At 44.2% G+C, this 15,138-nt stretch overlaps 2 protein-coding genes across 2 annotated transcripts; one reads left to right on the top strand and one right to left on the bottom strand.

The window, feature by feature from the left end:
• Nucleotides 1-3,340: 3,340 nt before the first annotated feature.
• Nucleotides 3,341-4,924, top strand: LOC140065999 (E3 ubiquitin-protein ligase TRIM21-like). Its single transcript, XM_072113564.1, has one exon. The coding sequence runs from the start codon at nt 3,341-3,343 to the stop codon at nt 4,922-4,924; it is 1,584 nt and encodes a 527-aa protein (XP_071969665.1).
• A 4,595-nt stretch (nt 4,925-9,519) lies between these two features.
• On the bottom strand, nt 9,520-13,092 carry LOC140065107 (E3 ubiquitin/ISG15 ligase TRIM25-like). Its single transcript, XM_072112606.1, has one exon. It carries the CDS (start codon nt 12,689-12,691, stop codon nt 11,141-11,143), a length of 1,551 nt encoding a protein of 516 aa, XP_071968707.1. The 5' UTR covers nt 12,692-13,092; the 3' UTR covers nt 9,520-11,140.
• Between the last annotated feature and the right edge of the window lie 2,046 nt (nt 13,093-15,138).

Below are 15,138 nucleotides of genomic sequence, written 5' to 3'. Positions count from 1 at the left end.
ACCACCAGGGATTTTACCGGTAACTTCTTTTCTCTCCTAGACCACCAGGGATGTTGCCAGTAACTTCTTTATCTCCTAGCCTAGACCACCAGGGATGTTGCCAGTAACTTCTTTATCTCCTAGCCTAGACCACCAGGGATGTTGCCAGTAACTTCTTTATCTCCTAGCCTAGACCACCAGGGATGTTGCCAGTAACTTCTTTATCTCCTAGCCTAGACCACCAGGGATGTTGCCAGTAACTTCTTTATCTCCTAGCCTAGACCACCAGGGATGGTGCCAGTAACTTCTTTATCTCCTAGACCACCAGGGATGTTACTGGTAACTTCTTTTCTCTCCTAGACCACCAGGGATGTTACCAATAACTTATTTTACCAGCAACCTCTTTAATCTCCTAGACCACCAGGGATTTTACTAGTTACTTCTCTGCTCTCCTAGACCACCAGGGATGTTGCCAGTAACTTCTTTACCTCCTAGACTGCCAGGGATATAACCACCAACTTCTCTGCTCTCCTAAACAACCAGGGATGGTACTGGTAACTTCTGTGCTCTCCTAGACCACCAGGGATGTTACCAGTAACCAGTTTTTTTCCCCTTAGACCCCTCTGGACACGACTAGACTTCTGGGAATGGCCACTTTGTTCCCTTACACCACTGTCTATTCTACCAGTATCTCCTTTCCTCACTTAGACCGCCTGGCATGTTTTGTCTTTCCATCTGATGAGAAGATGTTAGGGACGTTGGACAATGTCCATGGCTTTAACGCACTAAAAACGTGGCCCATTATTACTCGGGAACCACGTAAGACACTCGGTCGTGCTGTGAGTATCGATAGAAGGGATTGTATTCACTTTCAAGCAAATCTCTATAATAATAATAATAATAATTCCTGTATTTATATAGCGCACACAGATTACGCAGCGCTGCACAGAGTTTCCCAAATCAGTCCCTGTCCCTAATGGGGCTCACAATCTAATCATCCTACCAGTATGTTTTGGAGTGTGGGAGGAAACCGGAGGACCCGGAGGAAACCCACACAAACCCCAGAATGACAATGTATACAGCGCTGAACACTAAAGCAACAAAAATATCTTCTTATTACCCCAGAGACGTACAATAATACAGACGACAAAAGGGAAAAACTCGTCTATAAAGGAGACACGCTGGAGCTGTGCTATTTATTCTGTTATCCTTGATCTCACGTCCCGAGGACTAAACTACCAATAAAACCCTGTGCTACAAAGACAAGACAGAAGGCCACAGTCATGTACAGACACAAACCGCTTCATTGTTTTCTTTATTGTTATCGATGTGTTCTAGGGGGCGCAACATACAATAAGTGGCCGAGCACTTACCCCGAATAAGAGATTGTTTGGATAATGATTTGTCTCATCGCAGCACAATCTGAAACCGTTGGCAAATCCATGATCCCGCCAGCCATGGGTTTTAATGTAACGTTTAGATGGGTTTTGGGTAAATCCCACCCGCTGTACTTGCATATAGGGGTGACCCTCAACTCTCCACTACCCAAGGCGCGCTATATACAACGGCACCCCCCTCCGCCGCATCCAGAGGTAACACATTAGGTTATTTAAGTAGTAAGTGGGTCCTCCATGCAGTGTCTCACGCTGACATTGGGTGTGAAGAGACACTGGGGGACATCAATCATAGTTTTTAAGACTGTTTTTGCAGTTTTTTTGCGCAAAAACGTGCCGCAGTTCGTTAATTTGACACATTTTTGCAACATTTTCTGGCGCACATCAAAGTCCGGCACTTAGTGGTTTTGAGTCCCTGCGCCTTATCTGACATAGTGGGGCAAATTTACTTACCCGGTCCTGTCGCGATCCCCGATCCGGGGAAGATGAAGTCCGGCGTGATTCACGTAGCTCGTGCGCCCTATTTCCGGCATCTTTTGGTTTCCCTGCTGAAGTCCGCTGGAGTTCATCTTCTTCTTCCCGGTGCTTTGTGTCTTGGGACACAATTTGAATTTTAAATCCCGCGCATAGTCTGAATCCATTGGATTGTCCGTCGGCCCACGACCCCCAATTTGCGTCGCATGAAAGTCGGCGCAATTGCGCCAAAATCCGATTGCGTGCACCAAAAAATCCTTCTAAATGCGGCGCAAATCGGAAATCATAGGGAAACCGGATCAAAATGCGGTCCACGGACCCTTAGTAAATGAGCCCCAGTGAGCAGGTGCTATACAGATGTTTGCACGGCATCTATCACAATTTGCCTACTAAATGCACTTCAAAAAAACTTCACTTTTCATTACTAAAAACATAGGTTTTCGCTTCCCAAATGAAAAATTATCTCTATGCAACATAAAAAATACTTCAGAGCAGTTTCTCCAGTAACAACTTCAGAATTTTCCATCGGATCATCTCTGGGAGTGATTATTGTCTTATTGTTCAGATCTGAGAATATTATCAGTCTCCATTTCATGTATATTATAATAAAAAAGGCAAAGACTCATTTGAGCAAGAATATTTTTTTTTTACATCTCTGTCACTTTTAGTCCCTGCAGTTACATCACAATGAGGTCCGGACATTGTACAAGCTGAGACTTTATGTGCAGAGATGAAGCCCTGAACGTCCGGTCACCTTTTCTCAGTGTCCTTTCATTATTAGTCACAAATGAGATCTACTTTGTAGAGACAAATTTGGCGCAAATGAATCGGACATGAGAAAATGCAAAACGCATTTACTAAGGCAGAACTAGATGCATCATAAATCACCAGCCAAAAAAAAGAACAAACCAGGAGCAAAAAATAGGCGAACCTGAGAGCCCCCTATGATTAATGTCCCCCATAGGTCAGGTCCTGTTTTATAGCAGGTGACTGTGCTGCCCCCCATCTTGCTACAGTTGGTGCTGCCTTAGGCAAGAGTCTCATCTCGCCTCATGGATGGTCAACCTCTGCAGTGTTTACACAGAAATTATAATGTACAGCTGAGAATATAATAAGACATAATCTCTGGTTACATTGACGTATGTTGAAGTGAAGTCTTACAACCTATTATTACCCCTAATAAGTTTAAATGGGTTGTGTGAAAATTAGAAAACATGGCTGTCCATATGACTGCAACAACAACAACATTACAGTGAACCAGAAAACGAAACCCAACCTATGGACACCCTGTGCTCTCCTCTGGCACTGGGCCATCTGAAATGGGTTCCTTAACATATAGATCAATATGAGCTTCACTGAAACAAGTAAATCCAATACCTCTTTAGACGTAGAGACTATCTGGTGCACATAGAGTTAAAAGAGGCGTGTGGATGACGTGTTCTTCATGGTCTGGGGTGAAGCACACGCCCCACTGTTTGCACTAACCTCATACCATGGCGTTTGCAGCCCTGAAAGAAGAGCTGACTTGTTCCATCTGCTTAAACGTCTACACGGATCCAGTTCTGCTGAGATGTGGACACAACTTCTGCCGGGTCTGCATTGATCATGCACTGGATTCTCAGGAGGCTTCTGGAGGATACAGCTGTCCCGACTGTAGAGGAGGATTTATGGAACGTTCTGCATTGCAAAGCAACCGAAAGTTATGTAACATTGTAGAATATTTACATTCTACTCAACCAGCACCAGCGGAGGCCGAGATAATCTGCTCCAACTGTATAGAGTCTGCGGTGCCGGCGGTGATATCCTGCCTGCACTGTGAGGTTCTGCTGTGTGATCACCACCTGAGAGTCCACAGCAAGTCTCCAGAACACGTCCTGATGGAGCCCTGCAGCGCTGTGAGGATTAGGAGATGTCCCTCTCACCAGAAGGCCCTCGTCTACTATTGCTGTGATGAGAAATCTTGCATCTGCGTGTCCTGCTTGCTGAATGGAAAACACATGGATCATCAAGTGATCGATATAAATGAAGCTTTCAAGAAGAAAATGGAGACTTTGAGAAGTATAAAGGCTAAAGGAGCTGAAATGGTGGAGGAAGTTGAGCAAAAAATCCAAACTCTCCAGGCCCACAAAAAGAGAACATTGGCAAAATCAGCAAGTTTAATAAAACTTAATAACATCACCTTCAAAGAAATCAGAAGGCAACTGGATGTCCTCTCAAAGAGGGTCCAGAACGAGATCGCAAGACGAGAAGAGCAGAAGTCACTCTCCATCTCTGATCTGATCCAACAATTGGACATAATGAAAGATGACTTATCCAGGAGGATGCGTCACATGGAGAAACTCTGTAACTCGACCGATCCCCTGACTCTCTTACAGGACGGAGAAATTGACGGGAAGTATTTCCTGGACACTGGACATATAGACTTATATCAGCAAGTGGTTACAATGACCAATGATGAAGATGACCTGGATGAGAATGTCATCTCAAAGATGACACGCATGGGACTGTCTGGTATTATGGGCGATGCTGGAGTAACAAAATATTGCCCTGTCGATGAAGCTACAGAGATATTTTTGGATGTCAATACGGCTGCCAACAACATCTGTGTGTCCGGTGACTTGAAAACGGCCTCTTGTTCAGACGTGAATCGGAATCGCCCAGAAACACCCGAAAGATTCGATGATAGCAAAGTAATGAATACCAGGAGTTTTACATCAGGTGAACATTACTGGGACATGGATACCTCCACATCAGGAGGGTGGAGGGTCGGCGTGGCCTACGCTAGTATGGAACGGAGAGGGAATATCTCTTTTATTGGGAAGAATAGCAAGTCCTTGGGTCTCCGCAGGTTAGGGGACAGATACTTCCTAAGATTGAATGATAATGAAATCCACATACTTCACAAAGCTAAGTGTGGAAAAATCAGAATCCATCTCGATTACGATGCTGGACGGGTGTCATTTTATGAGATGAGTGACCCCATGGTGATCTTATACACCCACAACACCACATTTACTCAGCCCCTTCATGCAGTGTTTTCAGTTTTTGAAAATGGATGGGTCAGAATAAGAAACTAACGGCGATACACAATCACACACTTCAATGGGAGAGAATTCCCATGTTTTTTGGACTATAAGACATTTGGCTATCAATTTGACACCAATTGAAAATTCCCTGCTGAACACACATCTCGGCAATAGCTCTGCTACATGCACACACACACAACTCTGCCTCATTTGTGCACACACAGCTCTGCTACATGCACACACACACTTATGCCTCATCTGTGCACACACAGCTCTGCTACATGCACACACACACAACTCTACCTCATCCGTGCACACACAGCACTGCTACATGCACACGCACACACAACTCTGCCTCATTTGTGCACACACAGCTCTGCTACATGCACACACACATTTATGCCTCATCCGTGCACACACAGCTCTGCTACATGCACACACACACAACTCTACCTCATCCGTGCACACACAGCACTGCTACATGCACACGCACATACAACTCTGCCTCATCCATGCACACACAGCTCTGCTACATGCACACACACACAACACTGCCTCATCGGAGCACACACAGCTCTGCTACATGCACACACACACAACTCTGCCTCATCGGAGCACACACAGCTCTGCTACATGCACACACACAACTCTGCCTCATCCGTGCACACACAGCTCTGCTACATGCACACACACACAACTCTGCCTCATCCGAGCACACACAGCTCTGCTACATGCACACACACACACACAACTCTGCCTCATCCGAGCACACACAGCTCTGCTACATGCACACACACACAACTCTGCCTCATCCGAGCACACACAGCTCTGCTACATGCACACACACACACACAACTCTGCCTCATCCGAGCACACACAGCTCTGCTACATGCACACACACACAACTCTGCCTCATCCGTGCACACACAGCTCTGCTACATATGGGAATCCCCCAGGCTCTCACCCCTAATAATAATTAAAACAGCCATATGCTGAGCTCCCTATCCACCATATTTACTAAATCCGCCATCAGCTCCCCATCCCCTCTGTTTACCCCTCTCAAACACAAACTATAAGCTCTCAACCCTTTATAATTAATACCCCCCCAGAGATTGGGTCAAATGCTCTGTCAGCGCTTCTCCCGATCTCCTGACCTTTGGACTATAGGATGGAGATATTTGAGAGTAAGACGTTGGCCGGCGGCACGCGTGGCATTTTGAACCGTTTTTTTGGTCCGTTTTTAAGCAGTCCGTTAAAAACGCATGCGTTTTTTGAAAACGCAATTGATTTGACCGGTTTTACCAATTATCTTAATTTAAACTGGTCAAAAGCAGATGCGTTTTCAAAAAACGCATGCGTTTTTTAACGGACTGCTTAAAAAACGGCCCAAAAACGGGGGTGCAAAACGCCACGTGTGTCGCCGGCCTTTTTCTTACTAAAAAGTGCGTTTTAGGATCTGAAAAATATGGTGTTAGTAAATCTCCCCAGCGCAGCTCTCATTTAACAGGAAATCCTTCTTTCGAGTATACGCTCACATTTATACTTTATATTATAGTTTACATGCAGGAATAGTTTACAGCTCCTAACAATCCCTTCTTGTTCAGCGTCTGCTCATGGCTTTGTCTCTTCATAGATTACATAATGGCACGAATCAGTGATGAAATAATGTTAGTTGTGGGTTAGTGCTGGGGCCGACTGTATATAGTAGGACTGTAATGGTGCTTAGGACTCGGGCTTCTAGTGAGTTACATAGTTTCTAACAGAAATATATTTGTATTGAAGAATCGACAGAAATACTTTACTACAATTGTTTTAATCATTTTTCTATGTTACTTCGAAATGTTGACAAACGAGTGAAATAAATGAAAATTTGCTGTGCACGTTATTTGCTTGATTAGAATTGATTCACATAAAATACGCTCATCACTTTCCTGACCCTTTTAAGACAAAATAACCCCCCACCCCCACAAACTGGGCAATAGAATGACTGAAAATCAGTGTTTATTATAGGACTTCAACAACAATGATCTTTTCTTAGCATAGGCCATCAATATCCCGATCAGCGGAAGTCCTACAGCCGGCACCATCACAGAGTATCAGGCGGCTCTGGTCCAATCAGGGCAGTTTCTGGGTAATTTGTTGTACAGGACGGATCTCAAAAAAATCACCCCCACCCCAGGTTGTTAAAATATATACAATACGCCCCGCTTTTTAACATAAACAGACCCCCACCAAATTAAAAATAATACAGACATGTATTTAATGTATGGATTATAGTGTGTGCAGCATTATCCCACTAAGTTACCTTACAATTAATTTGGGGGGGGGGGGGCAATTTCTAACATATACAGACCCCCCTTTAATTAAAAAGTACAGTGTCTTCCAAATTATAATATTGTGCCCATCATTAATTATTATAATATATATTATACATATTATTACATATATACAGGCGGTCCCTTACTAAAGGACACCAGACTTACAGACGACCCCTAGTTACAGACGGACCCCTCTGACCCCTGTGACCTCTGGTGAAGCTCTCTGGATGTTACTATAGTCCCAGACTGCAATGATCAGCTGTAAGATGTCTGTAATGAAGCTTTATTGGTAATCCTTGGTCCCATTATAGCAAAAAAATTGAAACTCCAAGGGGGACATTAGTCATAGTGGGGTCTCAGGTTCGCCTGTTTTTGCACCTGGTTTGTTCTCTTTTTGGCTCCTGATCTATGATGGATCTAGTTCTGCCTTAGTAAATGCACTTTGGAATTGTCGCATGTCCCATTCATTTGCGCCTAAATTTGTCTCACATTGTTAGATCTCATTTGTGACTAATAATGAAAGGAGACTGAGAAAATGTGACAGAACGTTCAGGGCGTCATCTCTGCACATAAACTATCATTGTGATGTAACTGCAGGGACTAAAAGTGACAGAGATGGAAGAAAAAAAAAAAATTCTTGCTGAAATGAGTCTTTTCCTTTTTTATTATAATGTACAGGAAATGGAGACTGATAATATTCTCAGATCTGTACAATAAGACAATAATCACTCCCAGAGATGATCCCATAGACAATGATGAAGTCGTTACTGGAGAAATGTTACATTATAAAACTGAGCTGAAGTATTTTCCATGTTGCATAGAGGTTATTCTTCATTTGGGAACCTAAAATGTATGTTTTTAGTAATGAAAAGGGAAGTTTTTTGGAAGTGCAGCTGCTCAGAGCAGGTGCATTTTCTGCGCCTATTTTGTGTCTTTTTAGGCGCAAATTAGTGATAGATCCCGTGCAAACATCTGTATAGGAGACACTCACTATGTCAGATAAGGCGCAGGGACTCAAAACCACTAAGTGCCAGACTTTACCGTGAGCCAGAAAATGGCGCATAAATGCGCCTAATAAGCGAGATGCGCCAGAACAGACGCTAAAAGACACTCAAAACAGTCTAACAGACTATGATTAATGTCCCCACAAATGTCACTAAGACAAAAAAATAATTTGCCTGGAGCTACATTTATAAACTATACAGTTTCGACTTACATACAAATTCAACTTAAGAACAAATCTATGGAACCTATCTTATACGTAACCCGGGGACTGCCTGAACTTCATTAGAACAAAGCTTAGTACATAAATACAGCACCAGTATGGGGTCCAACATATAAGTACAGTACTAGAACCAAGCTCCATACAGAAACACAGCACCAGGACTGATTCTCAGTCTCTATATACATATATACAGTATCCGAAATGAATATATGCAGCCCCCCTTTTTATTCATACTGTGCCCCCTGTAATAAATAAATATATAGTGTGCCCCCTGTATTACATACCATCTTCCCTATATATATACTGGTGGGAAATCAAAGTGTAGATTTAGGAACTCCAGCACTTCGGACCAGAAGACATGGACCCTAGGGCAGGACCAGACACAATGCAGGAAGGATCCGACTTCAGCCTGACAGCGAAAGCAAAGATCATTGGGCATTGCTCCCATGCGGAATAGTCTAGCAGGGGTGAAATATACTCGATGGAGGAATTTAGATTGGATCAGGAAGTCCCTCGCACTCACTACAGATGTGAAGTAGGACAGTTCGACCTCCCTCCAGTCATCATCGGACAGGTCAGGGATATCCTGTCTCCAGCATTCACGGGCTCTATCAAATGATCTGGACTTTTGCTCTTGTAGGAGAGCATAGCACTGAGTGAGTGGCTTAGGGAGGTCCGGGGTACTCATCAGAGTCTCTAGTTTGGAAAATGTCACCGTCAGACTAAAGGAGCCGAATTGGGCTTTGAAAGCGTGTCGCTTTACTTATGTGGCTACTGGGGCGTGGAGTAGCCGGGCACGAGGCTACACGGCGCGGCTACTCCACGCCCCAGTAGCCACGTTACTCCTCCTACCCTGTTGTGTGCGGCGCGCAGCTCCTCGTCGCTGCACGCCCTCGTCCGACATGCTGGCGTTGTGCGCATGCGCAGAACGCAGGTCCGCAGCCACAGCTCCGAGGCCGGAGCTACTGCGCATGCGCAGAACTCCGGCATGTCGGATGCTGCACGCCGCACACACAGGGTAGGAGGAGTAACGTGGCTACTGGGGTGTAGAGTAGCCGCGTCGTGTAGCTTCGTGCCCGGCTACTCCACGCCCCAGTAGCCGCATAAGTAAATTTACATATTAAGGGAATAAAGTTTATTAAAACTTAGTGGGGACGTGAGGATTAGCTCTAAAAAGAGCTATCCTCACGTCCCTTACATCCACCTACCCCCCGATCTACCTTTATAGGTAGAATTGTGGTGGTAGGTTCCCTTTAAATAGTTTGATTTTATGATTCACAAAATTTTCTGACCTCTCTAAATTATGCGGAGTGATTACCAACAAAGCCACCACTGGAAACTACGAGTCCCATGATCCTTTAGTTTTCAGAAACTCCTCCTCCCTCTTATGCTCTGCTCCCAGTGAAGATGTAACAGACTGTCCTGCTCTTTTACCATAGTAATGATGTGAAACTGCCATCACTGCACATTACCTCACTGAGATGACATCTCACCCCAACACTGGCCGTACTGGATGCACTGCAACCAACCGAATGCAGCCAAACTGAGTGCTGATCACATGACCTGCCCAGGCAGGTGCAGGACATGTGATGTGGACATGTGACCAGCGGCCATCTTCTGTCCTGTGTCTGCTCCGCACAGAGGAAATCAATGGACTGATTAAAGGGCCGGTAGCATTTTAATTCTCCATTCATTATGCGAAATTTTAAACAACAACAAATTACATATTAGCTTATATTTTAAGGACCCATTTGTATATGAATTATGCTGATTCCTGGAATACCCCTTTAAATACAAATGTTGAAGGACATCTCTGATCAGTTTTACTTCTTGATAGACTTGTCCTACTAAGAAGTTCTTTTATTACAACCCTATACACTGCGATTGTGGAAATATAGAGTTCTAAATATTATTCTAATTAGCCTGGGGAGCTATGGATATATCACCGCAGCGCCTCGTGTTATAATTTATCCACTCCCATCACCTGCTCCACGCACTGTGGACGGGCGGGATTTGTATTGTAAGGGGGGGGGGGGATAAATTATAACACAGGCTAATTAGCATAATTGCTATAACTCACTATTGCAGCAATCACGGTGTATAGAGTTATAATAAAAGAAGACCTGAGTCTAGTTCCTCAGGAACTTCTTAGGAGGACACGTCTACCGTCAGTATCACTCATCACGTTGTGATAAGAAAGCAGGGATCCATGAAGCAGATATTACCGGTGTCTACAGAGCACCTCCTGCCTCATCACAGTTTCAGGCCTCTGCTCTCTTCCTACTTCTATACAGGGAGAATAATTGGGCCTTTTTTGGAGAAAATGTATGACCCGAATGCAGAAAACTTCATTTTTAGCTTTATAAAAACGAGGGTTAGATCGGGTAAACCGGACTTCATGGCCCTGCCCACGGTGCAACAAAATACCCATATACATGCAAAGACATATTTAGATTTCTCTGTATTCAGATGCATGAAGCACGAAAGCCACTTCAAAATTATCATGGGGTTCTTCAAGCTGCAAGAGAATGTCTACCGGGGGGCTTGGATGGAGCGGTGATCATTTCGGTTGGACCATTCAGTCTTTGGCTCTGCACTGATTAATGAAGGCTTCTCATTGGGACAACCGGGGGAGCCCAGAGTTCAGCTGTAACTAAAGTCAATGTGGTACATGTCTTATGGGGCCCATAGTATCATGATGCATAATTGTCAGGGTTATTATGCCTAGTTTAGGACTCTCACCCAAGCATTATCCAATACAGTGATCACTGGGTATAGAGGCTCCGTGAAGGTGGCACTGTAGGTATATAAATGTCTCATTGAGATTCCCAGTTCATAGAAAGACATCTGCCCAGCAGAATAATCCAGATATATCCTCACTTTATAGCAGGATGGTCGGATGTTCAATTGGATTTCCTTACCGTTATGTTTTACTGAATAAAACTTATTATTGCTGCGTAGACTCCAGGACTGTTGATTATTTCCAATGTAGGATTGTAGTCCTTGTCTGCTTATACTTGGATAGGTCATACCGACTCTCCAGGCTCCCACTGTACTAACTTCTACGTCCCAGTAGAGTCTTCTTTCAGAAAAGCCCATCATGCTGAGAACTATGGAATCAGGAAATCTCTCAGGTGTGTGAGGACGATCCTGCTTGACTGTTGTTGCGGAGGCAGTTCTCAGGTCATCTGAGACATGGACATTATTAGCGGCCGTCTTCACATCCAGTAATATTCCAGAAGCCTCCTGCACATAGTAGCCTCTCTGAAGGCCTGACATTATGCTCACCATATTACGGTGAAGGGCTTGGATGATCGGATCTTCATCCAGATCTTCTTTAACCTCATTCACATTTGTATTACTATCCCCCACTGTATATATTTCATTTTTGTTCGCCTGTAAGCAAAGCAAAGGGTCCTTCACCTGACAGAGCTGATCCAGGTTGGATATTTTCCTGGACAGATCGTCCTTTTTCATCTCCTGCTGCTGAATCAGATCAGAGACTGACAGTGACACCTGCTCTTTTTTCTTGGAAATCTCATTGAGAACCTGATTCTCCAAGTTCTCCAGCTTCATCCTGAGATCTCGGAACTGGACACCGACCTTCTCCATGATACCAGCTTCTTTTTCGGGGATTTGTCTGAGATGTTCCTGGAGATTGCAGACTTTCTTTTCAATTTCTTCCTTTTCTTTGATGATATTGCCTTGAATAGTCCTTAGTTTTTCCTGCTCCTTTTTGGAGGCTTCATTCAGTAATTCCACTTGGTGTCCTCTGTGCTTCTCACCCAGACAGCAGGAAACACACAAACACTCGGCATCTTCAAGGCAGTAATACATGAGGACCTTCTTGTGGTGAGAGCATTTACTATTCCTGAAGGACTTTGTTGGTTGGACTAATGCATGTTCTGGAGCCGTGCTGTGTACTGTCAGGTGTGTGTCACACAGAGAAGCTTCACACCACAGACAAGTCTTAGAGGCCACCACAGATGTGTGGACACAGTACGTGCAGAATACCTCCGACTCTTCCTCTTCTTCCCGAGATTGGAAATGCTCGGCTATGTTACGTAAGGTGGTGTTTTTCTGCAGGACGGGACGCTCCGGAAACTCTGCTCGGCACTGGGGGCAGCTATAAGCTACACATCCCTTCTGTGTATCCAGAAACCTCTCAATACACTCACCGCAAAAATTGTGTCCACATTTCAGAGTTACGGGGTTGGTGTAGAGGTTCAGACAGATGGAACAGGTCAGCTCATCTTTCAGCTCAGCAGAAGCCATTGTTGTGTGGTGACGAGAAGGACTGAGGAGAAACACTTCCGCATGGTGTATTCCAGTTATTTGCACTTTTTCACTCCCACTTAACTCCTTGCATGACTTGTTTTAATCTCTGGATGTATCATGGCTGCTTGGACCTAACCTCTTTCTCTCGTTATCACAAGTCTGTTATGGCACACTTCGACACCCACATGCAGACAACAAAATGGGGAGCTCAGTCTCAGTTCCTGGGGTGTTGGCTTGTAATTGAATCCAAATATTGGATCCATCACTTAGTACTAGGTTCAACAGGTTAAAAAATAAAAATTAAAAAGTATGTATAATCAATGTACAGGGTTGTGGGGACCAGTACATTAAGTTGAATCTTTGCCGGAGAGCTTCCTTTAACGTCTGTGAAGACTGTTCTCTCATTGCTGCAGTTACATACAAGGGCATTTTGGAGCAATGTTAGAGACCTTGAAACTCGAGTGATAAGTTAAGAGCGGTATAAAGTACAGACAGATAAAGCCATGTACACAGAAGGGAAACTTCTCTTCGGAGGGTGTGACCTGAGGTCTAGGTGTTTAACCATGTGTACTCTAGCATCTGTAACGTTGGGTAAAGAGTAGAGAACTCCACAAAGGGAAAACATTCTCAAAAAATGGTGCCATGTTACTTGGTATCTGCTGTGTTTGATTTATGGAGGATAACTGGAAGAGCAATAGTGACCCCTGGTCCAGCCAAGAGTAAGCTAGACATGGGACCGATGTAAGACCCTATTGATAGTCCTGGGTGGTGGTCATAGCACAGGCTTGGTTAGACAGGTTGCTTACATTTTTGTAGTATGTTTGGCTGGGTCACTCATGTTGCAATGGGAAGCGGTTCTATAAAGAGCACAAGTTATAGTAAATATGTCAGGGCAAGGTGTCCCTGCTTAATCCCTACTCTGCTCTGCACATTTACTAAACACCTACACCCCATGAAAACCAGCTGAACCAGTATATCATCGATTAGTGTTGAGTGGACCCAAACGTCAAAGTTCTGGTCCTTACTAGAGATGAGCGAACATACTCGTCCGAGCTTGATGCTCGATCGAGCATTAGCGTACTCGTAACTGCTCGTTGCTCGGACGAGTATTTCGCCCGCTCGAGAAAATGGCAGCTCCCGCCGTTTTGCTTTTTGGCGGCCAGAAACAGAGCCAATCACAAGCCAGGAGACTCTGCACTCCACCCAGCATGACGTGGTACCCTTACACGTAGATAGCAGTGGTTGGCTGGCCAGATCAGGTGACCCTGGGATAGACTAGCCGCTGCCCGCGCTGCTCGGATCATTCTCTGTCTGGATGCCGCTAGGGAGAGAGCTGCTGCTGCTCAGGGAAAGCGTTAGGGTGTTCTATTAGCTTACTGTTAGGCAGGAGTGATTCTCAAAGAACCCAACAGCCCTTCTTAGGGCTACAATAACGTTATAATTTTTTTATTTTTTTATTTGCAGCTAGTACCATATTGTGAGGAATTAGCAGGGGGACTTGCTACCGTTGTGTTTAGCTCTTAGTGACACACATATCCACCTCAAACACCAAAGTGGGAAAATTTATTAGGGGTTTGAGTAGAATTAGGCACAGTCTGCCAGTTTCTTTTTATTTTACGTTTATTTTTTTCATAACTCAGCGTCATCTCATCTGGCATAGTAGTGTGCTGTAATACTTGGCTAGAAAATAGCCATAGGAGAATACAAACGTCTTAATTACGCCTGCAGTAGCGTTATATATATTTGATTTCTGGTTGATCTGCTGGTGGCTGTACTTGCTGCAGTGCATCTACTATCAAATTGGGAGCAATTTGGAGTCAGACTTGCGACCACTGTGTTTTAGTGACGCACATATCCATCGCAAAGACCGAAGTGGGAAAATTTATTAGGGCCCGGGGTTGTATTTCAACTAGGCACAGTCTGCCATTTCCTTTTTTATTTTACGTTTATTTTTTTCATAACTCAGCGTCATCTCATCTGGCATAGTAGTGTGCTGTTATACTTGGCTAGAAAATAGCCATAGGAGAATACAAACGTCTTAATTACGCCTACAGTAGCGTTATATATATTTGATTTCTGGTTGATCTGCTGGTGGCTGTACTTGCTGCAGTGCATCTACTATCAAATTGGGAGCAATTTGGAGTCAGACTTGCGACCACTGTGTTTTAGTGACGCACATATCCATCGCAAAGACCGAAGTGGGAAAATTTATTAGGGCCCGGGGTTGTATTTCAATTAGGCACAGTCTGCCAGTTTCTTTTTATTTTACGTTTATTTTTTTCATAACTCAGCGTCATCTCATCTGGCATAGTAGTGTGCTGTAATACTTGGCTAGAAAATAGCCATAGGAGAATACAAACGTCTTAATTACGCCTACAGTAGCGTTATATATATTTGATTTCTGGTTGATCTGCTGGTGGCTGTACTTGCTGCAGTGCATCTAC

The sequence above is a fragment of the Engystomops pustulosus genome, chromosome 6 (genome assembly GCF_040894005.1).
Source record: "Engystomops pustulosus chromosome 6, aEngPut4.maternal, whole genome shotgun sequence".
Classification (NCBI taxonomy): Eukaryota; Metazoa; Chordata; class Amphibia; order Anura; family Leptodactylidae; genus Engystomops; species Engystomops pustulosus.
This window is presented reverse-complemented; position numbering and strand designations above follow the sequence as displayed.